The sequence below is a fragment of the Aethalodelphis obliquidens genome, unplaced genomic scaffold, assembly GCF_003676395.1.
Source record: "Aethalodelphis obliquidens isolate GAN/ISIS:26980383/991018 unplaced genomic scaffold, ASM367639v1 scaffold28, whole genome shotgun sequence".
In the NCBI taxonomy this organism is placed as follows: domain Eukaryota; kingdom Metazoa; phylum Chordata; class Mammalia; order Artiodactyla; family Delphinidae; genus Aethalodelphis; species Aethalodelphis obliquidens.
In genome coordinates this window covers 17,210,374-17,237,940 of record NW_020837972.1, presented here as the reverse complement: position 1 = coordinate 17,237,940, position 27,567 = coordinate 17,210,374, and the positions used below count along the sequence as shown (strand labels likewise).

Sequence of the window (27,567 nt, the reverse complement as noted above, 5' to 3'; positions counted from 1 at the left end):
AGCAGTAACATATAAATTGCTTATAACTAAAATTATTCAGCAGCAATATCTTTATACAAAAGTATTATATGTAGGGACTTCCCTGGTGGCACAGTAGTTAAGAATCCGCCTGCCAATGCAGGGGACAACAGGTTTGATCCCTGCTCTGGGAAGATCCCACATGCCGTGAAGTAACTAAGCCCATGCGCCACAACTACTGAGCCTGTGCTCTACAGCGCATGAGCCACAACTACTGAAGCCCACGTGCTGCAACTACTGAAGCCCACGTGCCTAGAGCCCATGCTCCGCAACAAGAGAAGCCACTGCAATAAGCCTGCGCACCGCAACGAAGAGTAGCCCCCGCTCGCTGCAACAACAGAAAGCCCATGCACAGCAACAAAGACCCAACGCAGCCAAAAATAAATAAACAAATTTATTTTAAAAAAAGTATTATATGTAAAACACAGCCTCACTTTTAATTGGTGAAACTGTGAATCTTGGGGACCCATCAGGGTAGATGCGTTAAGATTCCACAAAATATCGGTTTCTCTCCTGCAAACTGTGATCAAGATTTTGTTCTTATGTGCATACCTTCTAATTCCTTTTCATCTACGTTCTTTTTAAAAATAATTAATTAATTTTCAGCTGTTCTTACGCAAACACTTCAATAACCATCTGTCTCTCAAAATTTCAGAAAAAAATTCATAATACTATCACCTATTTTCCAGCATAATCACTGACTGTCTGTCCCTTAATTTACTCTGAAGCCCATACTTGCATATACACACTTAAAGCCCTTTAACTCAATAAAGAATTAATTCATGAGTACTTTTAAAAAACTTTTTATAGTGCTAAAAGTATTCAAATTATCTGTTGATGGTATTGAAATTATGTACAAGATTCAGGAACTTAAACATAATTGGGCTCAACTGTTTTCTACAGTATTCTAACACAAAAACCACGCAAATAAATTGCTGCTTTCCATGTATGTTTTTCCTTAGACTTATTGAGAGAAGGGATCATCTCAGTACCTGTTCCGTCTGGTACTCAGCACAAGGCACTCAAGATTAATTTCTTGAAATTAGTGTAATTTTGAGTCTTATAAATAATGGAGTAAAGAAAAGGCAATACTGTAGAAATTGGTAGCAAGATATAGATGACTTCCAATTTACTTTACTGAATTACATTAGACTTACCAAATATAAGATGCAATTGAAGCAATCTACAAATACTGTCCAACAGTATCACTGATTGGTCCGCTACAATAATAAACCCATCACTTAAGCTGCATGCTTGTAGTTTTGGATTTAATGAGGCCTGTGGGAGGGAAAAGCAGGACTAAAATAAAACATTTTTATACATGTTTAACAATACCTATCAATAGTATCACCACAGTCACAATCACCCAAGTTTAAAACTTCACCTAGGGCTTCCCTGGTGGTGCGGTAGTTGAGAGTCCGCCTGCCAATGCAGGGGACACGGGTTCGTGCCCTGGTCTGGGAGGATCCCACATGCCGCGGAGCGGCTGGGCCCGTGAGCCATGGCCGCTGAGCCTGCGCGTCCGGAGCCTGTGCTCGGCAACGGGAGAGGCCACGGCGGTGAGAGGCCCGCGTACCGCAAAAAAAAAAAAAAAAAAAAAAAACTTCACCTAATAGGCCTTCTTTCTTTAGCCCATATATCTAATTAGTCAAGCTTTTCTTTGTATGATATATATATATCTAATTAGTCAAGCTTTTCTTTGTATGATATATCCTGAATCCATTCAGAGCCTAGAACAGGGAAATAGTCCAGGGTTGCTAGAACAGGGCAAAGGATTCGAAAGTACCAAGTCTTTGTTTCCTAAGGGCCGAGCTTATGCCCGGAGAAGCCAGCAGGCATTAACGTAAATGAATGAACCAATACTGGCATAAAGTCTCAGGGTCTGGGAAACAACAGGGAGCAGGACTGTGAACTGGAGGGCACGAGGCCCCACATAAACTAAAGAGAGCAGAGTCAGCCAGATGAATGCCCTGTGGAAATGCGATCCTGGCATGGCCACAGCTTCCAATTTACCAAGAAAATCTGGATCTTTATGTGAAATATTCTAATTTTTAAATATTGGCAACTAAGTCAACATTTTAAAAAACACAATGCAAGCCAAATATGAGTCTCCTGTTTGTAGCTTCTATTGATTAGAGCTTACCACATATAATCTTTTTTTTAATTAATTAATTAATTAATTTTTAGTTGCACTGTGTCTTTGTTGCTGTGTACGGGCTTTCTCTAGTTGTGGTGAGTGGCGGCTGCTCTTTGTTGCGGTGCAAGGGCTTCTCATTGCAGTGGCTTCTCTTGTGAAGCACAGGCTCTAGGTACATGGGCTTCAGTAGTCGTGGCACACAGGCTCATTAGCTGCAGCTCGCAGGCTCCAGAGCACAGGTTCAGCAGTTGTGGTGCACAGGCTTACTTGATCCATGACATGTGGGATCTTCCTGGACCAGGGCTTGAACCCGTGTCCCCTGCATTGGCAGGTGGGTGCTTAACCACTGCGCCACCAGGGAAGCCCTCCACACATAATCTTGAAGCCGTCAGATAGCTCAGTAGTTGAGAAGGCTGTCACTTACTAGCTGAGTAATCTCAAGCAAATGCCTCAACTGACTCTCTAGTAAAGCTGGAATAATAATAATAATAATAATGCCTACAACGCTGGCTGGTATGGAGATTCAATGAATTAATTCATGTAAAGGGCTTAGAAGGGAACCTTGCCTGTAGCATATGCTGGGATAAACGTTAATTACTCTTAATCTTCTCTGACAAACTAAGCCAATCAACTCATTTTATACCTGTTTCAATGGTCACCTTCTGCAGGTATAACTTTTGAAAACTACATTCTGATCCCTCTTATATATATATTTTTTAATAAATTTTATTTATTTATTTATTTGTTTATGGCTACATTGGGTCTTCGTTGCTGCATGCAGGCTTTCTCTAGTTGCGGCAAGCAGGGGCTACTCTTTGTTGTGGTGCACAGGCTTCTCATTGAGGTGACTTCTCTTGTTGCAGAGCACGGGCTCTAGGTGTGCGGGCTTCCATAGTTGTGGCATGCAGCCTCAGCAGTTATGGCTTGCGGGCTCTAGAGCGCAGGCTCAGTAGTTGTGGCACACGAGCTTAGTTGCTCTGCAGCACGTGGGATCTTCCCAGATCCGGGCTCGAACCCGTATCTCCTGCATTGGCAGGCGGATTCTTAACCACTGCACCACCAGGGAAGCCCCTGATCCCACTTATACTCTTAACTTGCTTCTTCAACTAGTGAAAAGTTACACCAAAGTGTCGCAAAGAAGAAACTGTGCCACACGTCCTAGGGGTCTATCCAGGCTGTATTCTTTGCCTGGACTGCTCTTCCCCCTCTTCTTTTTAAGACTTTTTTTGGCCGTGCCGGGAGGCTTGTGGGATTTTAATTTCCCAACTGAGGATTGAACCCGGGCCCTTGGCAGTGAGAGTGCAGAGTCCTCACCACTGGACCACCAGGCAATTCCCAAGACTTTAATTTTTAAGAGCAGTTTTACGTTCATAGCAAAATTGAAGGGGAACTATAGAGATGTCCCACATAGCCCTGTGTTCCACACATGCATAGCCTCCCACATTGTCAATGTTCCTCGCAATTGATGAACCTACATTGACACATTATAATCACCCAAAGTCCACGGTTTACATTACAGTTCACTCTTGGTGTTGTACATTCTGTGGTACACACATCTAGCATTATGGTCTCATACAGAATATTTTCTCTACCCGAAAATCCTCTGGGCTCTGCCTAGTCAACCTTCCCTCCAACCCCCAAACCCTGGCAACCGCTGATCTTTTTTTCACTGTCTTTTCATTTTCCAGAATGTTACAGAGTTGGAATCAAACAGTATTGTTTGATCAAACAGGTTGTTTACTCCTTGTGTGAGTTTTAGCAGATTGTGTTTTTCAAGGACTTGGTCCAGTTCATTAGGCTATCAAATTTGTGGGCATAGAGATGTTCATAATATTCCTTGATTATCCTTTTAATGTCCACAGAATCTGTGGTGATGCCCCCTCTTTTATTCCTGATATTAGTAATTTATGTCTTCCCTCTTTTTTCTTAGTTATCCTGGCTGGTGGCTTATAGATTTTATTCATGTTTTCAAAGAACCAGCTTTTGGTTTCATTGATTTTCTCCATTGATTTCTTATTTTCAATTTCATTAATTTTTGCTCTCTTGTTATTTCTTTCTTTCTTTTAAAAAAGATTTTATTTATTTATTTATTTGGCTGCAGTGGGTCTTAGTTGCGGCATGTTGGATCTAGTTCCCTGACCAGGGATCGAACCCGTGCCCCCTGAATTGGAAGCATGGAGTCTTAACCACTGGACCACCAGGGAAAGTCCATCTTCTTTTTCAGGTTTCCTAACTTGAAACTTAGATTATTGATTTTAGATTTTTCTTTTTTTCTAATATATGCATTCAATTTCCCTCTAAGCACTTTTGCTGCATTCCACATATTTTGGTAAGCTGTGCTTTCATTTTCCCTGTTTTTTCTTAAGGCCCAAGTCAGGTGCTAGTTTATGAAATGCTCCTTAAATTGTCCCAACCCACAGTGAGCTCTCCATCCTCTGAATTCCTACTGCATTTACTGTCTGTACCATTCATTTGGTAGTTCTCATATACTGACTTGCACATCTAGATAGATATCTTTTATTGCTTGTGTCCTGTCTGCCTAACTTTAAGGAAAGATCCTAAAGAGAAGAGATAATGTTACCTTACCAAGGGCCTAGCATGGGTTGTGAACATAGCATTTGTTACAAGTAATGCCCCAAGCTAATAACAAATGGAATTTTAGTTGTTAACTGAATTCAAAGCTCAATACACACTATTACTTTTCAACAGTAGCCCTCAGAGATCAAGTGGCCTGGGCCACTTCCATCTTTTAAGGCTGCTGGTAATATTAAAAAAATAAAGAAATACCACTTTCTCATTACAGAACTTATGGTATTCTTTACCCTTTTGCCTTAACAAATAAACAATTTAATGCCAAAGAACATAATTTATCTGTATTACTCATAAAAATTATAAATCCTGTGACTTTTAAATGCCACAAAGCAGTAAAGGCTGACAACAGGATACAAGCTGAATAAAGAATGATTTTTTTAAAAATCCCTATTGGCCAGTGTCTCTGAATGCTCATTTGAAGAAAAGTCAAAAGCCTACACTTGAGGCCATTTGTGAATAAGGTTCCCCAGAGGAGGCCCTGCCTTTCTAGCCCTAGAAAATACAAATCTTGTCTGGTCTCTTCTCCTTTCTTTCACACTTTTTTTTCTTAATTAGAGAACTAAACATTACGTTAACTTACTATGGGAAGTAGAGGAATCCTGGGCTATAATACTGTGACAGATCATTTGCACTTTCTCTAAAAGAAACTTTTGTTTATCACGACCATCAAAATTTTAACAAAAGCAAATTACTAAGAAAGCAAATCAAAGATAAAAAACTAAGAGCAGGGCTTCCCTGGTGGCGCAGTGGTTGAGAGTCTGCCTTCCGATGCAGGGGACACGGGTTCGTGCCCCGGTCCGGGAAGATCCCACAAGCCGCAGAGTGGCTGGGCGCGTGAGCCAAGGCTGCTGAGCCTGCATGTCCGGAGCCTGTGCTCCACGACGGGAGAGGCCACAACAGTGAGAGGCCCGCGTACCAGCAAAAAAACAAAAACTAAGAGCAATATTTTCTGTAAAAGGCAGAGAATACGGTTTCAAGCCTGGTGTGAGAATGGTGGAAGAGTTATTAAAAGAAGAAAGTTAAAATATAGAAAGAAATTCATGGAAAGGATAATCTCAACCTCAGTAGAGTGCTTAACTCAGGGGTGGAGTATGAGAAGAGCCCGGGATCAGGAACGGCCTCCAGGGCTTGCTTCGATTCTATTGGTAATGTTTTACTTCCTAAGCTGGTGGTGGATATTCTTTGTATCATTTTATATACATCTGTATGTCTAAAATGTCAAGAGGAGCTATGAAAAATTCAGGTTTGGAATACTGACCATAAGGTGATGCAGGGGGAATTCAGATGGAAATTTCCAGTGATCTGATACTGAACTTTGATTCCCTGAGAAAGGACTATACTCATTTATAAAACATTTACCACGTGGCTACTAGTCTTACTAAACACTCAGTAAAAATTTTGTGAATGAAAACAGTCCGCGTCATAACCATTACCTTTTCGGAGGAGATCTTCGCTAGTAAATCTACTTGATATAAAGCAGTTCCATGTTCTTTTCTTGAACCAACACTTAGGTACCCACTTCCTGTATCATCATTTGTTAGCAGCTCAATATCATTCCACATATTTCTGAAATTGTTTTCCTGAGACAGGAACCACTGCCTTCCCTGTGACAACATGTAAAATTAGGCCAAATTTTATTGTTGCATAGACTCCAGTTCCTTGGGAAATGAAAATGCTTTATCCCCCCCTCAAATATACATATGCACACACACATCAATAAGTAAAGACTTCTCTGTCTTTGTGTTATTTCTGTGGTCACTAGACACTTTGGATCAATAAGATACATGGAACTAGTGCTATGGTTGTCTGTAGAGAAGAACATATTTGTTTAGGGACACAAGGAAACAATTCCAATCTTACCAATCTGTCCTAGAGCTTCTAGTGTTTTGTGTGCCCAGCTGAAATTATAACAAGTTTTCATTTGGAAAAAACCTTTAACCAATATAGCAATAAATAGTGAAGGCTCTGAAGTCAGACTGTCTGGGATATCTTAGAATGGTAAGGTTCCAGATGAACTTAAAAAAAAAAATGACCATTCATGTTTCCAGTATTGTTATTCAATAAATGAAAATGTTAAGGAGAGGAAGAAAAAATTGCACTAGGCTTCTGACTGGACCAAAGAGTATATTTGTAACCTTTCGAGTCACTTAACTATCTCATCAGCAAGGACTTATATAACTCATTTCATTGGATATGGGTAGGCATAGAATACGAAAATGAAAAACAATCCTTGGATCAAGACTAGTGGGGAACAATAACCAAATAATTACAGTTGCTTTGGTAAGTGCTCGCAGAAATATGTTTTTAAATCTTTGGAAGGTACAGTACAGGGAAGAAATGATTTTTGACTTGGTGTTCTTTCACATTTACTAAGCTGCTTCTACGTAGCTGGAAAGGTCACTATGAGTTTCAAACATTCACAAAACAATGCTTCATTCACGGCAAGCACTCAATTTAAGTGTTATCTAATTCACTACTGTTATTCGTGGAAGCAGGTAACATTTTGGTTAGAAACTTAAGGTCACAGGAGCTTTTTTTTTTTAACTTTTTTTTTCCCCCACAGGAGCTTTTTAAATATAGGAAAAGAGTTCTTACTAGGAGTGTAAGCAAGGGCACAAAAACAAAGTATGTTAGAATACACGATTTTAGTGGCTGTGTTTGGGTGGGAGTTGGGAGAAGATTAAGACAGGTTGGAGTGAATACTTTTATGGGGCTCAGAGTCCCATATCTGTAAAAATAGAGAAATATCATCAGCCTCCCAGGTCTGTCACACTCACTCATTTGACAAACGTTTATTGAATGCCTACTACGTGTCAGGCACTGTTCTAGGAGCTGGGAATACAGCTGTGAAGAAGACAGAAAAGGTCTTTGTCATTATGAAATTTATATTCTCGTACGAAGGATAGAGAAAAATAAAATAAAGACGGTATTGAGTAGGCAAGATAGTTTGAATGCATCACTCATTTAATCTGCACAACAACTCATTTTACAGCTGAGAAACATGAGTCAGGGACTAAGTAAACGGCCAAGGCCACCTCAAGCGAGTTAATGATGTAGCTAGACAAGACTCAAATTCAGGCCAGTTATTAACTGTTATACTGCCTCCCTACGAAAAACTAAGTAAACGCAGAATTACAAATAGTGCTCAAATGAATGGGGGGGAGGGGCGCATAAGAAAGACCTGTTTGGTAAGTGAAAGAGATGACATCTGAGCTGAGACCCGAATATCAAGAAGCCGACTATGTAAAGCTCGTGGGGACAAAGATGCAGGCCGAGTACCAAAGGCTCAGAGGGTAGAATGAGTTTGGGGCTGCTGCCCGGACACAGCAAGAATGGAAAAGTGCAGGCGTTAAACGAACAGGTGGAGCCAATGTATCCTTGATTACAAGACTGAATTTCATCCTCAGTGCTAGCGAGGGAAAGATACTAAGCAGACCAGTGACATGATGTGATTAACGATTTGAGATTCCTCTGGGTGCCGGGTGAACAGATTAACGAATTAAACGAAATGAAACAGTTTCAGTTAGGCCTCCACGCGTAAATGCTCTCAGCTGGACACCGGGGCCAGCAAGAACCGACTCCAACCTCTCTCCCGCCAGCGTCTTGAGGGGAAAACACATCGAACTGAGCTGAGGCCTCTGCTCCTTCGACCTGAATCCACCCCCAGCTCCCTACAGCAGCGCGGCTCACCCTCCTCACCTGTAATTGAAGAAACTAAAGAGGAGCACTCAAGTGTATCGTCCCCCCCACCTTCCGAGCTCCAACAGACGTTCCCAGTCTCTTTAGGGTCTATGCCACGAATTTAAATTGGCGGGAGAACACCAAGCCCAACCCCTTTTACGGCGGCCAGCGGAGGCCAAGTTTGCTTTAGAATCGAAATAGGAAGTCGCCCCACCCTAAATTCCACCCATTCCGATATCCAGGCTGCGCATTCTAGGGTGTGTTCTAGGCCCCGCCCCGCTCCCCGACCTCACAACCCCCCTTCCAAAGAACAACCAATCACCGTCGAACCGCGTTGCTACAGAAACTCTTATCACCACCCCTTTTCCTCCCAGCAAGCTGTGCGACGCGCCGGGTCTTAGCCCTTTTGTGCCATCCGGGTCTCTCGCGGGAGCGATTTCAGTCTGTTGCGAGGCGTTTAGGCGGCCGGTACTGTGGAGAGCGGCAAGTGGAGGTGCCGCCGTAGCGGCCAGGACTCTGGACTATGGCGGTAGGTGCCGAATCTGAGTTTAAAGTCAGGCATATTTTTTTGCTGCTCTGCAAAGAAGGGATGAACGGCTCCCAGAGCTGTTGTCGGGGCTAGTGTGTGGACAAGATGGCGCCGCGGCCTTCTTCTGCGCCCGCCATCATGGCTGGCTGCCGTAGGGAGGGGGAAAGAAGGCGGTGTCGATGGGGGTGGGGAGCCGCAGGGAGTGTCTTTTCTTCCAGAACTTTCCTCGTGTCTTTCCCAGTTTTATGTTCCTTTTGTCCCACAGAACTGACTCCAGTTTTGCTTACTCACTCTGGTTGGTGATTAATATTGAGTTTTGTTAGGGCTTGGGCATTTATGTTCGCGATGGGAAAGGGCTGGGGAAGAGAGAAAAGGGATCAGGGGTCGTCTCTGAAAAGTATGGGGTCAAAAGGGAGGTGCCTGTAAGAGGTAGAACGTGAGAAGGGAGCAAGCGGTCTTGTAGCGATTATTTTGCCTACGCTCAGTGAGATGATTCTAGCTGCATAATTTCGGTTAGGGTGAACGTCCGTGTAAACCTTAGTTTATTCCTTAGTAAGCATCTAGGGAACGTGTTTCTCGAAGGGAGTAAAAATTCGACTTAATGAAGAGAAGTCTTTGGAACTACGAATTCTGACTGATGCTCCGTTTCCGAAGTGCCTCCTGATGTAATCATTTTGAAGGTTTCGAGAAACATAATCAAAGCCCTAACATTGGCATTATTACTTTAAATTTAAGAGTCCTTCATAGGCCCGTTTAATTTTAAGTGAAAGCTACAGTTCTTAAATTACGTTTTCTGAGAAATTAACCCTGCTTTGGTTATAAGATGCCCAATCCTGATGGATCGCATTATTGTGTGATTACTTCATTTTACTTATCCGGTTACAAGAAAAATGCAAACATTTTGCATTCTTTTCCATTGACTAAAAAGTTGTGTTTTCTCGTTTTCGAAGATAAATAGGACTAAAATAAATAGGATTGTTAAGAATAACGAAAAACTCGTACTCATCCGATTATTGGGGGTATCTGGAAGTAGAAATCGTCTGCCTCTCCCCCCCGCGCCCCCATACCTAATTGATTTGATTTAGAACCGGGTTTTTGATAACCGATTTAGAATCGTTGTTCAAACAGTTGGGCACATAATCGATTTAAATATTTTTTTGTTTAACTAGTGTTTTGGACCTCTTAATCTACTTGAAAGAACAGTATTATTTTACTTGGGCTCAAATATTCAAAAAAAAATTCAGACATTCGTTTCTGCAGCGCCTTGTTCAATAAAAAGACACGATCCCCTTGAGATGTGGCCTAGTATTAAGTCCAATGTGCCGTCTTTGCACTAGAAAAAATTCTTACACTATGTCTTGAGTGCCATTGGGGTTTTAAAGAAGATGTGAATTTTAAGAAACCGTGGTGTTTTTCTAATAGAGCAAATGGTAGAGTGAAGGGAATTTTTGCAGTTAGCATTTAAGATTTACACATAGGTCTGTACTAAATTGAAATCTTAGATATTTTCAGAGAAGTTTTAATACTCGATTTTATTTGGACATTTTTGTTATTCTACTATAATATATTCTCAAGGAAATAAAAGCTTCGGGTGAGCTAAGTGGCCCCCTATTATTCACATCTGTTTAGTGATACAATGGTTTTTGTTTTTGTCCTGTAGTGTGTTTTACAGATGAAAATGGCTGTTCGGTGTGAGTTATTAGCCCGTTTTACAGAGTGCCTTCCCTTAAGGGCATTTTACTAAGTGTAAGTTTACCAACACAGCACATCACAGACCTGTCAGAAATAATCCTTAAGAATAGTGATGAGGGGATTGACATACATACACTAAGATGTATAAAATGGATAACTAATAATCTGCTGTATAAAAAAATAAAATTAAAAAAAAAAAGAATAGTGATGAGGACTTCCCTGGTGGTCCAGTGGTTAAGACTCCACGCTTCCATTGCAGGGGGCACGGGCTACATCCATGGTCGGGGAACTAAGATCCACGTGCCGCACGGTGAGGCCCCAAAAGAAAAAAGAATAGTGATGAGAACAAGAGTAAAAGAAAATGACCAATGTTAGTTGTGAAAATCAGAATCATCTTTAGTTGTGTGATATAGTGTCATGTATTAATATTAGACAGCAAAGAGAGTACCATCTTACGTGAGTCAGCTAATGTTGCTGGATCTCATCTGTGAAATGAGAAAGTTGAGCTTGATTCTAAGAGATGAGAGCCCTTCTGCACAAAAATTTTATGATTCCAGAAATCACCCATACATAAGGAAGCAAGTGTGCTGGAATGGGCCTCCCCAGTAATTAGGTGTTTCATCCTATTTGTTACTGGGTTTTTTGGTAACATTGTTAGAGGCGTAACACATAATATGTCTTTCATCCTAACTAACCTGTAAATCCTTCCCTTTTAATTTGTTATTTTATTCCTGAAGTCTAACATCGAGTTAGGTGCATTTTTGACCATCAGAAAATAGTTGTTAAAATAATGTGGTATCTCACACTTCATTTGTTAAAGTACTCCCCATTTAGTTTACTTGGTGTTTGTTTTCTGGACTAATCTTCCTAAAGGAAGAAGTTCATTATCATGTGATTATTTCTCCTGCTGAAAATGTATAGTATATTCACTATTTATCCAATCCAGATCTTTTTTCTGTAAAGAGCAAGTTAGTAGGTATTATAGGCATTGTGGACCACGTGCAACATACAGTCTCTGTCACATTCCTTGCTTGCTTGTTTTAACAACCCTTTTAAAAATGTAAAAGTCATTCTTAGCTCAAGGGCGATACTTTGCTAACTCATGTGGTAAGTAATCAACTCCCTGGGCTTATTGACTATTTTCGTATTTCGTCTCTGGTTAGATGGGTCACCAACGTCCACCTTCCACATATTACGGAAACTGTTTTCCCTGCCTTTTATCAGAATCTCACTCAGGAGAACATTTAGGTTCTAGTTTCTCCTTGAAGCTTTTTTTCTATGACTCTTTTTTTTTTTTAATAAACTTATTATTGATTGATTGATGCTTCGGGTCTTTGGTGCTGCGCAAGGGCTTTCTCTAGTTGCGGAGAGTGGGGGCTACTCTTCGTTGCAGTGCGCAGGCTTCTCATTGCGGTGGGTTCTCTTGTTCCGGAGCACCGGATTTAGGCCCGCGGGCTCAGTAGTTGTGACTCACGGGCTGTAGAGCACAGGCTTAGTAGTTGTGGTGCATGGGCTTAGTTGTTCGTTGCATGTTTGATCTTCCTGAACCAGGGCTCGAACCCATGTCCCTGCATTGGCAGGCAGATTCTTAACCACTGCGCCACCAGGTAAGTCCCTCTATGACTCATTTAAATCAATTTAATGAAGGAACCTACTCTCCTAGGTAAATCAGGTCTTTGGGAAAGAGTGTGTACTCTTGACTATTTTAATTTTTTTTAATTTATATTGTGATAACTTATAAAATGCTTTAAAGCAGAAACACCTTAATGTTTCCATAGCCCAGAGCATATGTGAGGAGAGGCAGACCATATTTTGCAGCAGCACTGTGCCAAGGGGCTTTCATTAAAGAGGGTTAATGAAATTAAGATTGGGTTCTCAGATAGGTAAGTTAATTTTCTGTTTTTTTTTTTTTTAATAATATTCTAGAAGCATTCTCTTTGCTTTTTAAGATTTTACAGTCTTCGGTCTTTTTAACCTTTAACAGCTCATTTTTAAATGCCTCTTTATGCTAATTTAAAATACAAGTATTGGTAAAGTCAACTAAATGAATTCATAGATCTAAAATGGACTCTATTTTCTCTGCTTGAATACTTAATGGAGATACTTGGAGCCCTATTTTCCCCTTCCCCCAGTGTTTTGAAAGTTATACAAATAATGATTTAAAAAAATAAAGATATATCCATTCAGTTACATGTGTCTCTGGTATTGGGTTAGTCAGTTTATTTATTGTTATTTCAATTTATTCAGGCCTACTTAGCAAGTACAAAGCATATTTAGCTACTTGAAAATCAGTTCTTCTGATTTCTTGATTTTCTTTATTTTTTAATTTTGTAAAACTCAAGGATAACTATCTTTCCTCCCTTCTCACTCTTTTAAGTTATTGGAAACATTTTAAATGCAGTTAAGAATTTATAACCATTTTTCTTTAAACTTTTAGGCTAGTGATACAGAACGAGATGGACTAGCCCCAGAAAAGACATCCCCAGATAGAGATAAGAAAAAAGAGCAGTCTGATGTATCTGTTTCTCCCAGAGCCTCAAAACATCATTATTCAAGATCACGATCAAGGTCAAGAGAAAGAAAACGAAAGTCAGGTATGTGTAAGACATAAGTTTACTGATGTAATTAATATGTGTTCTTCCCATTGAGAAATGGATAGTGAAAAGTGCATTGGGAATTTTCTGGAGAATTTTTCAATTATGAGGAATACAAATGTCCTAATACAGGAATTTTATAACTTGTCAAAGACAAAATGTATGCTTAAATTTGTGTCACAATAACTTATCCCTCAGATGTTCAAATTTTATCCTTTCAACATAGGCAAAACAATATTTTGAAAGATGTAGTCTGGGCAGTGGTATATTCTGAACTTATTTAACATCTTTGACGTAAGTTACAAGAACTTTTTTTTTTTTTTTTTTTGCACCACGTGGGCCTCTCACTGTTGTGGCCTCTCCCATTGCGGAGCATAGGCTCCGGACGTGCAGGCTCAGCGGCCATGGCTCACGGGCCCAAGCCGCTCCGCGGCATGTGGGATCTTCCCGGACCGGGGCACGAACCCGTGTCCCCCGCATCGGCAGGCGGACTCTCAACCACTGCGCCACCAGGGAAGCCCACAAGAACATTTTTAACCTTGGTTTTCTTTTTAACTTAATGTTAAAATATTTCCGAAAGCAAGAGTTTTTAGTGTTTTGAAATGCTCCTTATTTGGAGCATTTTTTTAACTAGACTGATGTGGTATAGAAAGCATGATGTATTGTTAATGAATCAATACTTAAGTAGTTAAAAGAGAGAGAGAATAGAAATGAGTTTAAAAGTTTCAAGACCTGGGCTCTGGTTATTTATCCTTTGCACCCACAGATAGTCCATCTACAAAGTGGTTCAAGTGTAATTTTTATGTATGTGTTTGAAACTGTACAGTATCAAAACTACTTTTTAATGGGAATTTTTCTAAATTGTAACATCTTTTTGACTATTTAAAAGACACCAAATATAATTCAACCTGTTTGTTTTCTTTTGCATTCTTTGTTCCTTTTGTTCTTAATTGTTTTCCTCTAGTAAGACCCTTTATAAGTTTGCTATGTAATAGGAAGCAAGATGAACTGGACAGAATGTTTTGTAAAATATAGAGAATCTGTGATAGGGGCTTCCCTGGTGGCGCAGTGGTTGAGAGTCTGCCTGCTGATGCAGGGGACACAGGTTCATGCCCTGGTCTAGGAGGATCCCTCGTGCCGTGGAGCGGCTAGGCCCGTGAGTCATGGCCGCTGAGCCTGTGCGTCTGGAGCCTGTGCTCCGCAACGGGAGAGGCCACAACAGTGAGAGGCCCGCGTACCGCAAAAAAAAAAGAATCTGTGACCACCTGAAAGACAAACTCTGTTTGTTATGTGTCATGGAACATGGACTTGTGGGACTTTTTTGCTTGCTTACTTGATTATATTCTGGTTTGCTCAGATTGCTTGATTTATTTCAGATACGTGAAGTATTACTGTAGTAGAATAATCCCACCCCTGCCATAAAAAAATAGTCTTTAGAGTATGACTAGTAAATAGATTAGTTAGGTAAGTGGCCAGAAATGTTCTTTGTATTAGTTTTGGAATTTGTGTTTGAGGTGTTTCTGTACCATTATTTATGGTGAATTTTTGTGTGTTCACAGATAATGAAGGAAGAAAACACAGGAGCCGGAGCAGAAGCAAAGAGGTAATTAACACTTTGTAGTGAATAGGCACTTTAGAATACTTGTAAAGTATCTGGTAGAAATGTTTGTGTGAATATATGATATTGTCAAGGTAAGTACCAAAACTTGAAATTTAAAAGGTTTAATTCAGTTATAAAATAAGCATGATTTGGATTCATCATTTTTCAAGAAGATAGATGTTTATATGAAAAGTTCATTCAAAAACTATTAATGTTATGTTGTGAAAATATTCACAATAAAAATTTCATATGAAGAATATAACTGGTTTTTTAGGCCTGTCACACAGAGCTTCCATTAATCTGAGGTCCCGAGTCTCTTTATGCCTGACAACTGCTCAGGACTTTTAAATAGCAATCATCTTTAAGTAGCAATACTCTTAGATATCTATGGGCTACTTTTTCTTTATGGAAGATAATGAGAGTCCTTTTCATTAGTAAACTAGTTTGATTCCCTAAGAATAGTATTGAATTTTGAAATAAAAGTGTCAGTGAGGGACTGCTGGAAAGATGGCGGTGACACAAAACTTGAGGATAAAGAAAGACAGCAGCTGTATTGCAGAGGAGTTAACTTGCCCACCTGAGAAGACAAGGAATGAGCCAACAAAGGAAGAGCAGAAGTAGAAGCCAAAAAGGGAGGAGAAGAATCTCATGGGGGCTGGGCAAGGGACTCCTTAAACAACTGTGGGCAGGGACTTCACCTCTTCCCCTAATGGAAGCTCTGTTAAATTTTAATTTAGGAGAGTTTTTGTGAAAATGACTATTTTGTTTAGCTCACATGATAACATTTCTATAATAAATCATACTCAGCGTGCTAATGCGCGAAGAGACTGAACTGAAGACGCTGCAGACTCAGATAGCAAAATAATAAGCCTACTTCATGATAAGGTAACTATTAGTCATTCAAACTCCTATTTCCCTTAAGTATATCTTAAATCAGTTAAGGGTTTTAATGGTTTTTTTAAAAAATAATAATAGTAATGTTATGTTTGGAAAACTGGTTTGAAATAAACTGAAACTTTTGCAAGCTTAATAACCACTTAAAGATTTTCCAGTTTGCCACCATATGGCAAAATCAAGGAAATAGTCTTTTTTATAAGCTCATATGGAGAACTGGCATTGAAACTAAAATTTAGCTGTGTCTCCAGGTCTCTTATTTTTCTGCAAAATAATAAATTACAGACTATGATCCTTTTCTGATGTATCACCATGCATGTTCTAAAATGCTTGACTAAGTTTTTTGTTTTTAAGAAAAGTTAATCTTGAGCGGAAGGAAATATGTGCTAAGGTCTCTTCTGGGAAGCATGAGTTAAGTGTCCTGTTGTGGTGGAAAACGGTGCCCTGGGTGTCAGAAGAATATGGGGTCTGGGTTCAACTCTCCTAATATGTAGCTTTGTGACTTTAGATCTTAATTTAGTCATATATAAAGTAAGGGGAATTAGAAGATCTGAGTTTCCTTCCAGCTTTAAAATTGTGATTCTGAAATGTCCAGGATTTTAAGCTTTAGCTACAAGATGGATTTGACAAATATTAATGGGGGGAAATCGAATGTTTAGCACTTCCTAATTCAGTATGTGAGTGTAGGATGGAGACTTGATCATACAATTAATTTAGCTCAGTCTCTGAATGCATATGTTGTGAAAGCAAAAGCCTTGGTTTTTATAATCATTCAGAATATGGGGGAAGTATGTATTATATAATGGTAGAGGGATTAATTGTGTTACACCTAGTTTGATTTCATAAAAATTAAAACAGATATGGTTGCCATTTTCTACCCTAGGTACATGAAGTGTAATAGAACTCCAAGCCTGTTGGGATATTGCAAGATGAAAAGTGATTGCTTCACAGTTTAGGATTGGGAGAAAAATCAAGAGCCGTCTTTAAGAAAGGATGTGGCAGTATAGCTATAAAAAGGACACTTAACTTTGCGTAAAGTAATTTGAAGTTGCTAGAAGATATTAATACTTAGGTTAATTTTACTTAGTTACCTAATTGGAAGTGCATTTTTCTGGTGCATTTCTTTGTGTCCTTATCTTCGTTATTGTTAACTTTTAAAACTTAATACTATGTACTCTGGATTTAGAAGTTGTTGTATATACATGTCTGTTTCTCTAAAAGGTTTGTTGGAAAATTGAAAAAACTTTGATACATGTGTACTTCCCTCTTAGATAAAAGAAACATCAGGGATTCCTCTTTTTCTGAAATAGTGGTTTTTCGATATTATTGACATTGAAAGTTATTGTTTTGATTGTGGTATTGAAAGTATTTGGGGGTGGAAACTGCATTTGGGGGGGTTTATAAAGAAAAAGTAAAATTAGTAATATACATCTGCAACATTTGGGTGATGTGAAACTAGATCTTTTTTTAAATTTGCCACACACTCCTAAGGTTACTAATGTTGCATCACAACATTTTTGCTACTGATACCCATACTAACTTTCTTTGTTGCACTATTTTCCTGAAAGAACCAACTTCTTCTTAAAACAGGCAAGAAGACATGAATCCAAAGATAAATCCTCTAAGAAACACAAGTCTGAGGAACATAATGACAAAGAGCATTCTTCTGATAAAGGAAGAGAGCGGCTAAATTCATCTGAAAATGGTGAGGACAGGCACAAACGCAAAGAAAGAAAGTCATCAAGAGGCAGAAGTCATTCAAGGTCTAGGTCTCGTGAAAGGTAAGTAGTTTCTCCTAAGTTAATGCCTTCTAAAGAACTCCTAAATTACATAAAGGTTTGCATTAATGGAGCAACACCCAAAAAAATCTTAGCTAGAAAATTGGTATTTTTAACTTTCTGAGTTGTCTGTCACAGTGAAAAAATTTTTGCTGAACTATGTTTATATAGTTTGCCAATATCATAATCCTTTTACATTGCTGGTGCAGGATTCATTTGCTGCTGAACTCTAATCTAGGTTTTATTTAGGTATGGGTTAAAAGATTTTTAAGAAGCTGGGTCATGGTTCAAATTTTTGTGGCTTTTTTGTTGTGTTTTAAGAAACCAGTGTCCGCAACATATTTTGCGGATTTCTATGGGGAATATGTGTGTGGTATCAGATTTGGTCAAAATTTTTCAGTAGTAGAATAACTTGATTGTTACTTTTAGAAATAGTTTGGTTCAGCAGTAGACTTCAAGCTATTAAACAGAATCTTAAATTGGGGTAGGAAACATTGCTTTTTTGACATTATCAGTTTATTGTGTTCCATGTAAGTAACTACAAATTTATGTACTTGAATTTCAGGCGTCATCGTAGTAGGAGCAGAGAGCGGAAGAAGTCAAGATCCAGGAGTAGGGAGCGGAAAAAGTCAAGATCCAGAAGCAGAGAGAGGAAGAAATCACGATCCAGAAGCAGGGAGAGAAAACGTCGGATCCGATCTCGTTCCCGCTCAAGATCAAGACACAGACATAGGAGTAGAAGCAGGAGTAGGACAAGGAGTAGAAGTCGGTAGGTATTCATCATCTTGAATAAAATCAAACAGGCCCCTCACAGGGTCTGTTCAGTCAGGCTTAGAAAGGTTAAGTAACTTGCTCAAGAAGCCCAATATCATAGAGTTCTTAAATGGTAAAGCTGGGACCTGGTCCCAAATGCATCTGAAAGCAAAGTCAGTATGTGTGCTTAATCCACCGTACTGGTTATACTCTCTCAGATACTCAGAAGGATGAGCTTATAAATTCACACTTGTCTTGATTGGAAGGAAATTTTAATTTGTTTAGGCAGGAAATACAATAAAGAGCATTTAATTATAAATATTCAGAGAATATGTTTATTCTCTACTAATATTAGTTACTAATAGTGTGTTATATCTGTATTCACAGATACTGGTAATAAAGTTAATGTGAAAGCTTCTTTGTTAATTTATTGTTCATTAAGTCAAATAGTCTAAAAGAATGAAATATGGATAAAAGTGTACTTTGGCTTGTAATAACTTGGTTTGTCACTTGTTTGATCATTTTTTCAGTTTTTAATCAGTGGTTTTAGTATGTAATAGTTGCCTAAATTGAACTTTACCAGTTAGGAGATATAGTCAATCTAAAGTAAATGGTAATTTCACCATTAATTACCATTGTTTTTTTGGTTTTGTTTTTTGGGTTTTTTTGCGGTACGCGGGCCTCTCAGTGTTGTGGCCTCTCCCGTTGCGGAGCACAGGCTTCGGACACACAGGCTCAGCGGCCATGGCTCACGGGCCCAGCCGCTCCACGGCATGTGGGATCTTCCCAGACCGGGGCACGAACCCCGTGTCTCCTGCATCTGCAGGCGGACTCTCAACCACTGCACCACCAGGAAAGCCCTGTTTTTGTTTTTTTAAAATCACCATTTGGGCAATTCAGGTCATTATTTATGGCATTTCTAGTTTTAACCACTGATACCTTTTATTCTAATCAATGACTATTTTTAATTCTAATTTTGTTTTAGTGATTTATATTTTTGAAAACATTTACAAGTTAATTCATTGTACATTAGAATACTAGGACCATTTAACTTATCAATCCCACCTAGTAGGAATTTATCCTACCTATTGACCTACACAAGTGTAAAATGACTAACGTACAAGTCTAGCCTTTGCAACATTGGGTGTAATAGCAAAAGATTGGAAACAACCTAAATGTCCATCTGAAACAGGGATGGTTAAGTGAATTTATAGAAACTAGTCTTATACACAAGGAACTTGATGTGCCTATGGAAGGTGTACAACAGAGGTGGAAAGGAAGGGGTTCAAAATATATTTCCTAGACCAGTTTAATTTTTATTGAACTATGTAACTATAATTTATTTTGATTCAATAAGATAATTATTACTTGGCCATACTGAGACATGTAAAATATGATTTATTAAAGAGATAGAAAGAAGAGAATTGAAAAACCGAGAAGATTTAGCAGAAGTTTAAGCCGAACTCCTAGCCCACCTCCCTTCCGAGGCAGAAACACAGCAATGGATGCACAAGAAGCTTTAGCTAGGAGGTGCGTGTATTTTTTATTCAATACATTTTTTTCTCCTTTTCATCTTGAGGTAGATATTCAATTGTGTGGACCAAATGAATGCTTTCAGAGGATAATTCAAATAATTAAATCTAGCCATGACTACTGTGGCAGTTTTGTGATACAGAATTGTATTAAGTGGTTTGTTAATTCTCATCTTTAATTTGCTTATTTGCACAACTGGAAAGAGTATTTCTTCAACAGTTTCTCTTTTTTCTTCATGATTAACTAATTCATTTTTCTCAAGTCTAGACTCAAATATTTTCAGTTGGCCATTGGAACTTTTAAAAAAATCTTAAATGTGATCTAATAACTGTTAATGTTGCATCTAAAACTGCTTTGTTTTTACCTTCTTTGTTCTTCCTTAAGAAAAGTCTCTGAAACAATAAGTAGAATTCTGTCAGTAGTTTTCCTATTTTGAAGGTGGCGAATAATAAGCCAGTTCATTTGATCTTAAAGTTTTTACTGCTGTGATAGCATAGGAAGATCATTGTATTTTTAAATTTTCTAATGTTTCAAAGATGGGTGATTGTGGGACCACACACAGCAGGGCTGTCTAACCGAAATCTGCAAAACCATTGAAAGAACTGCCTCATAGAGGCAAGAAGTAAAGTAAAATCCAAGCCCTTGTTTGCAGGTTTTCCCATATTCTAAAAAACTAAAATCTTTTGATTTTGATTTTTTTTTCTTTATGAAATTGAGTTTGTATTTTTTTTTTCATTACAAAAATACAGTTATCACAATGTAACCTGATGGGCTGCTGCCCTGTGAACCCAGCCTGGCAGAAACTCCCGCTGAACAGCAGCAGCAGCAAAGGTGTGAGCTCACCCCTTCTTCATTCCATTCACCTTAGTGAATGGTATTGATTCCAGACCTGCAGTGGCCACTTAAAATATACAGCCAGTAGCTGTCAGTTATTTTCTTACTGAAACTAAAATCAACAGAATTAGGAAATAATTTTCTACAATATCTGAACTAATTTATAAAGAATGGTGCATTAACTTTGATCATGAATTTTTTTAAGCCCTAAAGTTTGTTCTTGTTTACTCTTAAGTTTCTTGTATTTAAAATTTTGGATTATACTAAAGTTGAATCTATAACTAGCATCTAAAACTTTAATTTAGTCTACTTAGTGATTTTCAGATGACAATTTTTAAAACTGCTTTGGAAATACTTTTATTTATGAACCTATGTTTTAACATTAATCCTAATCAGAATTCTTTCTGATTAGGACAAATTCAAGGCTGTACTACTTGTCTTTCTTTCATGTGTGCTCAACAGAAGGGAACAAAATTACAGATTGTTATCCTTTTATGTGAATTATGGCAATTGTTAAAGCAAATGTCAATTTTCTACTACTGTATTTTACCTGTAGTGCCCACTGCTCCCCTCCCCCAAGAAACTGTTTCCCCAATCCTTGCCCCTTTATACTATAAAGGAGGGAGAGGGTGGTGTTTAACTTATGATTGGTAAATCAAGGAATCTTTGGAAGAAAAGGGCTTTCTCTTTCAGGAACTCACTGTGAAGATAACATTACTTACCATTTGTGATATACCAGATAGATACCTACTTGACAGCACATTTTGTTTAGTGTGTGTATTCAGTGGTGAATTTAGTGTGAATCAGAATTCGTTTTTGTTTGGGGATGAATTTGTGTTTCACGTTTTCAGTTCCTTTGCTAATAATTTCTTTACCTCCTAAACGTAATTTTCTAATATTTAGGTTTTTTCCCCCGTTTTATTAGATTATAGAGAATGGCAGGGTTTGCTTGCCTTTTTTTAAATTTTATTTTTGGCTTTTTAATTTTCACTGATTTAGAGACTAATAAAGTCTGTTTATGTAAAAATCATTTGCATGCTTTGATTGGCCTTAATCCTGTATCAGCCTCCCTTAAGAAGCATTTAGGTAATTCTATAAATTATTGCATGTACCCTAAGATTTACTCAGCTTTCAATATGTTTTCTCAATGTCTCAATTTGCAAGATTTAATTTTATCCTTCTCCCGTAACCAGCACTGATGAAGATTGAATAACTTTTATCTCATAACCATTTTAATGACTCTGTGGGAATTGTATATAAAAGCTACTAGAGTTGTTGGCTATTCAGTGAAATTAAAAATGTTTAAAACCAGTAGTGAAATATTATTTAATTGTGATTGATACCATCTTAAGAATGATTGCTTTTTTTCCCACATGCAGATATCAATTTGGGGAAGGTATTAAATTTATTTAACATTCTATATAAAGTGTTTTATGCCTACATATGTATACATAAAGAGGTAAATGTTGGCTTTATATTGATATTTTTATTTATTTAAATTGTCTTTGACAGGTTGGAAAGGGCAAAGAAATTACAGGAACAGCGAGAAAAGGAAATGGTTGAAAAACAAAAACAACAGGAAATAGCTGCAGGTAATTTTTGTTTTCTTTATTATGGAAGTATGGCAGTGTTTGTAGAACATTTGAAAAGTTCAGGAAAAGTAATAGGAAGAGAATCACGTGTGATCCCTTCTACCCGTCAGTATGCTGTAGATCAGTATGCTGTAAATTACTAATTGAATTGGGAACATGTTATTTTTAGTGTTACTTTTGTACCTCATAAAACTTTTTTTGCACTGTATTTCTGATTTGGTCAATGTAGATAATTTTGAAAAGTGAATAGTGACTATTCTTGTTCATGTAGCAGTTTAGCCATCACTGCATATGTCTTTTAGTTATGATTTTGGAAATGCAGTTTATTGAAGGTGATGAACTGAACTGGAGTATGTATTATGTCTTACTATTAAAAATCAAGTTTTTAGACAGACACACTGCCTGTGGATGATTTAAAGGTGATCAGAGAGAGCCTGTATGAAATGTAATCTGGAAGGTAGAAGTAACAGACTGGCACTTAACTTTTATAGGACTTGGGCTTAGTATGTTAAGTGTGTATAATACCTGTTTAGTAGTTTTAAATGTTTCTTGTGAGTTTCAAATTAGATGTTGTGAGATTGTTTTGTGAGCTATAAAGAACCATACAAAGAAAAGTCAATTTATTAAAAGTTTAACGACAGTCACTAGTTCATTTCCATTGAAATCATACACTTTTATCCTATTTGTAGGATTCTCTTTATCCTCAGAAGTAAGTGAAGTTTAAGTATATATAAGGGATCATATATAGAAATGTATAGCGATGAATACATTAATGTTTGCTAAAATGTTATTGCTTTATAAGCTTAACACAGTTATTTTCTATTTGGTGAAAATATTCTGCCTTTTTGCAGATTAGTAGCTCTTATATATAAATAATGTATTACTGTAAATTAGGAGGTTTGTTTTGGTTAAAATCCATACTTATTTCCTCTTCAGCAGCTGCAGCTACCGGAGGTTCTGTTCTCAATGTTGCTGCCCTATTGGCATCAGGAACACAAGTAACTCCTCAGATAGCTATGGCAGCTCAGATGGCAGCCTTGCAGGCTAAAGCTTTGGCAGAGACCGGAATAGCTGTACCTAGCTATTACAACCCAGCAGCTGTGAATCCAATGAAATTTGCTGAACAAGAGAAAAAAAGGAAAATGCTTTGGCAAGGCAAGAAAGAAGGAGTAAGTTCTCTTATTCTCCTTTTTTGTCATTGATTCCTCAGCTTAGAAAAACAAACTTGGATTGGAAAAGATTAGTTTGGGTTTATCTTTCTTCTGAGAGCCTGACTGGAATGATTTAATTTGCTACAATTATTAATTCTGGGGGGGAAAATGCACGATCTAAGTCAGGCTTTCAAAGAAAACCAGTATTGCCCTACATTTATTAAGGGGAAAGAGTTGGTTCCTTAGCTTAGATTTTTTTTTCATATTATTAAGGTGATTATAAATTCCATTGGTGGAATGCCATAAATGCTATTGTTTTTCTATTAAGACTATATTATGGAAAGATCTAGTATCATAATACAAGGTATTTAAATTTTACATATGTTAAAAATTCATTGTTTTTTTAACAGGACAAATCCCAGTCTGCTGAAATATGGGAGAAATTGAATTTCGGAAACAAGGACCAAAATGTCAAATTTAGGAAATTAATGGGTATTAAGGTGAGTTATACACTTTGTAATAAAGTTCATGTTATTTTATATTTTAGGGTAACATTGGTTCTCAACTTAAACATTACTTCAGTGATGTGTCATCTCTGGGTACTTTCTAGTGCTCTTTCATTTGTGTTCTCTAGATTAACTTCATAGAATTAACCAATAAATTATCATCACTAGTCAACAATACAAATTGTTAAAAAAATTTTTTTTTTAAGAAGATGTTGGGGGTAGGAGTTTATTTATTTATTTGTTTTTGCTGTGTTGGGTCTTCATTTCTGTGCGAGGGCTTTCTCTAGTTGTGGCAAGCGGGGGCGACTCTTCATCACAGTGCGCGGGCCTCTCACTGTTGCGGCCTCTCGTTGCGGAGCACAGGCTCCAGACACGCAGGCTCAGTAGTTGTGGCTCACGGGCCTAGTTGCTCCGCAGCATGTGGGATCCTCCCAGACCAGGGCTCGAACCCGTGTTCCCTGCATTAGGCAGATTCTCAACCACTGCGCCACCAGGGAAGCCCCAAATTGTTAAATTTGATTAAAACATTTGTTGAGGGACTTCCCTGGAGGTCCAGTGGTTAAGACTCCACACTTCCATTGCAGGGATGTGGATTCAATCCCTGGTCGGGGAACAAAGATCCCACATGCTGTGTGGCATGGCCAAAACATAAGAAATAAAACAGTTGTTGATTGTTACTGCATGTTTATGCCTTAAGCAAACCTTGTTCAAAATCATAAGCTTTTCTTAGTAAATTTAAAAAAAAAATTGTAAAAAGGAATTAATTTGCTTTTAAAAATGCCCGTTTAGGGCTTCCCTGGTAGCACAATGGATAAGAATTTGCCTGCCAATGCAGGGGACAGGGGTTCAATCCCTGGTCCAGGAAGATCCCACATGCCGCAGAGCAACTAAGCCCGTGTGCCACAACTACTGAAGCCCATGCACCGTGCTCCACAACAAGAGAAGCCTGCGCACCACAAGGAAGAGTAGCCCCCGCTCACTGCAACTAGAGAAAGCCTGCATGCAGTAACAGCGACCCAACACGCCCCCCCCAAATTAATTAATTAAATTGCCCATTTAAATGGAATATTAGCCATAAAAGGGAATGAAACAGTTATTTGTAGTGAGGTGGATGGAACTAGAGTCTGTCATACAGAGTGAAGTAAGTCAGAAAAAGAAAAACAAATACCATATGCTAACGCATATATATGAAATCTAAAAATTGGTACTGATGAACCTAGTGGTAGGGCAGGAATAAAGATGTAGACATTGCGAACGGACTTGAGGACACGGGGTGGGTGGGGGGAGGGGAGGCTGGGACATAGTGAGAGAGTGGCATTAACATACATACACTACCAAATGTAAAATGGCTAGTGAGAAGCTGCTGCAAAGCACAGGGAGATAAGCTTGGTGCTTTGTGATGCCCTAGAGGAGTGGGATAGGGAGGGTGGGAGGGAGGCTCAGGAAGGAGGGGATATGGGGATATATGTATGCATATGGATGATTCACTTTGTTATACAGCAGAAACTAACACAACATCGTAAAGCAGTTATACTCCAATAAAGATGTATAAAAAGAAAAAATGCCCATTTAAGGTTAACTATACTTGGTGTGGGGTTGGACTTTCTTAATTTTTTTCAAGGAAGTTTTTTGTTTGTTTGAGTTTTTTTGTGGTTTTTTTTTTTAAATAATTAGTTAATTTGGCTGTGCCAGGTCTTAGTTGCAGCAGGCGGGATCTTCTAGTTGCGGCATGCGAACTCTTAGTTGCAGCATGTGGGATTTAGTTCCCTGACCAGGGGCTGAACCCAGGTCCCCTGCATTGGGAGCACAGAGTCTTAGCCACTGGACTACCAGGGAAGTCCCAAGGAAGGTTTTAGGTTTTACACAACAACCTGGTAAGGTCGACAAATGTTCAGATATTGGTTATTACTAAGGGAGTTGGTTTTTCCTTGAAGGGATATTTGGTTTAAACTCCACCCCCATTTTCTCCTTCACTTTTCCCTAGATGCTTTATTTATTTTTGGCTGCGTTGGGTCTTCATTGCTGCGCGCGGGCTTTCTCTAGTTGCAACGAGTGGGGGCTACTCTTCGTAGCGGTATGCAGGCTTCTCATTGCAGTGGCTTCTCATTGTGGAGCGCGGGCTTCAGTAGTCGTGTCGCACGGGCTCAGTTGCTCCGTGGCACATGGGATCTTCCCGGACCAGGGCTTGAACCCGTGTCCCCTGCATTGGCACGTGGATTCTTAACCACTGCACCACCAGGGAAGTCCCTGGCCTGTTCTACATGTTCTTTCTTGGGCCCACTGAATGATTTTTGTTATGTCCTGCTCTATCCCAGTACCTATAATGAACATTGCCTTGAATTCCATAGGTGCTGAATGAATGAATGGAAGCTAAGTGAGGTCAAATATGTACTGCAAAAATGTGATCTAGTAGTACTTCTTAAGGGAGAGAAGCACTTTTTATTCCTAGGTGAATTCATTTTAATAGTATATTTTGTATCTTATTTAGAGTGAAGATGAAGCTGGATGTAGCTCCGTTGATGAAGAAAGTTACAAGACGTTGAAACAGCAGGAAGAAGTATTCAGAAATCTAGACGCTCAGTATGAAATGGCAAGATCACAAACCCACACACAAAGAGGAATGGGATTGGGTTTTACATCATCGATGCGAGGAATGGACACAGTTTGAAGAAAATCACACTTTGTACTTGGGACTTTTATAGACTTCTGGTTCTGATGTCAGGTCCTTGTTCACCAAACAGCTGGCATTCTAGCTTGCATGGGTGTTGCATTGACTTTAATTTATTGAAAAATATGATTTTTTGTAAATATCAGATCAGTGATACTGGTGTTAGTGTTGTAATCAGGTTAAACCCGCTTCCATTAAACTTGACAGGACTATAGAAGGACAATATTTTTTAGTTAATGAATTCTACTTTTCAAATATATAAAAGCTGCAGATGGGATAAAATCTCATACATGGATTTTTGGTGTCCACTGTCTTGTGTACTTTTGTACTTAACCTTGTACAGTTATTTTCATCTCTTGAAACATGAAAGAAATGTTATGTAGATGTTCTTTAGAAGATCTGGCCATTTGGTACATAATCCAGCACAAATAGGCTGGGTGGTAATGATAATAAAAATGGTTTTCTCAAAACTCGTGTTAATTTAAGTTACCTGGAATTCTTATTTGAATTTGTCTTATGGTTTCTGTAGCATTTTGCAATTTCTAGTGGAAGACACTGGCTAGAAATTCCTTTTTTTTTTTTTAAAGAATTATGCTATAGGCAATACCATGGTGAGCAAAAATGTAAAAGGAAGTTGGGAGGAGTGAAGAAACTTAGTAAAATAATACTGTTTTCCTACTATTATAAGGGACAGAACTGGTGTACAGTATTTGTTAAATATTCCATATGTTATTCAGGAAATAGATTAATACATTAAAGGGATGTAAGCACTTTTATTTTAATAAAGTGCCTTATAACAAGTTCTTTGTATGCCCTTTCCTCATTATCCCTTTTGAATTGTCTAACCTGAAGTACTAAAACAGAAAACAACTTTGTCACTAAATTGATTAAATTTAGGGCATAGTTCTGGTGGAAGGAGGGGACTACAGAACTTGTACTTCATTTGCTTTCATTACAACAAATTCATAATTTTTAGCTTTCACTGGAAAAATCCTTTGAAAAACATCTCCACAAT

At 38.4% G+C, this 27,567-nt stretch overlaps 2 protein-coding genes across 15 annotated transcripts in view; one reads left to right on the top strand and one right to left on the bottom strand.

Annotated features, from left to right (window-relative positions):
• KNTC1 (kinetochore associated 1) overlaps nt 1–8,560 on the bottom strand; it is a 69,016-nt gene extending 60,456 nt beyond the window's left edge. For all 5 annotated transcript variants that reach the window (XM_027124932.1, XM_027124931.1, XM_027124934.1 and 2 more), the window contains exons 1-3: nt 8,447–8,560; nt 6,181–6,351; nt 1,176–1,296 (exon numbers count right to left, since the gene is read on the bottom strand). In XM_027124932.1, coding sequence (XP_026980733.1) covers nt 1,176–1,296; nt 6,181–6,309 — 250 coding nt within the window. In that variant the 5' untranslated portion in view covers nt 6,310–6,351; nt 8,447–8,560. The remainder of the gene's footprint in view (nt 1–1,175; nt 1,297–6,180; nt 6,352–8,446) is intronic.
• A 235-nt stretch (nt 8,561–8,795) lies between these two features.
• On the top strand, nt 8,796–27,352 carry RSRC2 (arginine and serine rich coiled-coil 2). 10 transcript variants are annotated; one of them, XM_027124930.1, is made up of 11 exons: nt 8,796–8,957; nt 13,087–13,243; nt 14,803–14,846; nt 15,651–15,728; nt 17,306–17,518; nt 18,081–18,284; nt 19,676–19,798; nt 22,148–22,227; nt 23,167–23,396; nt 23,789–23,878; nt 26,373–27,352. In XM_027124930.1, the coding sequence occupies exons 4-11, from the start codon at nt 15,721–15,723 to the stop codon at nt 26,550–26,552; spliced, it is 1,128 nt and encodes a 375-aa protein (XP_026980731.1). In that variant the 5' UTR covers nt 8,796–8,957; nt 13,087–13,243; nt 14,803–14,846; nt 15,651–15,720; the 3' UTR covers nt 26,553–27,352. The 10 variants fall into 10 exon arrangements, with proteins under 10 accessions (XP_026980731.1, XP_026980722.1, XP_026980728.1 ...); XM_027124925.1 differs by lacking the exon at nt 15,651–15,728 and adding an exon at nt 12,428–12,532 and having other exon boundaries at nt 8,836–8,957; nt 23,164–23,396; XM_027124921.1 differs by lacking the exon at nt 15,651–15,728 and having other exon boundaries at nt 17,328–17,518.
• Nucleotides 27,353–27,567: the final 215 nt, after the last annotated feature.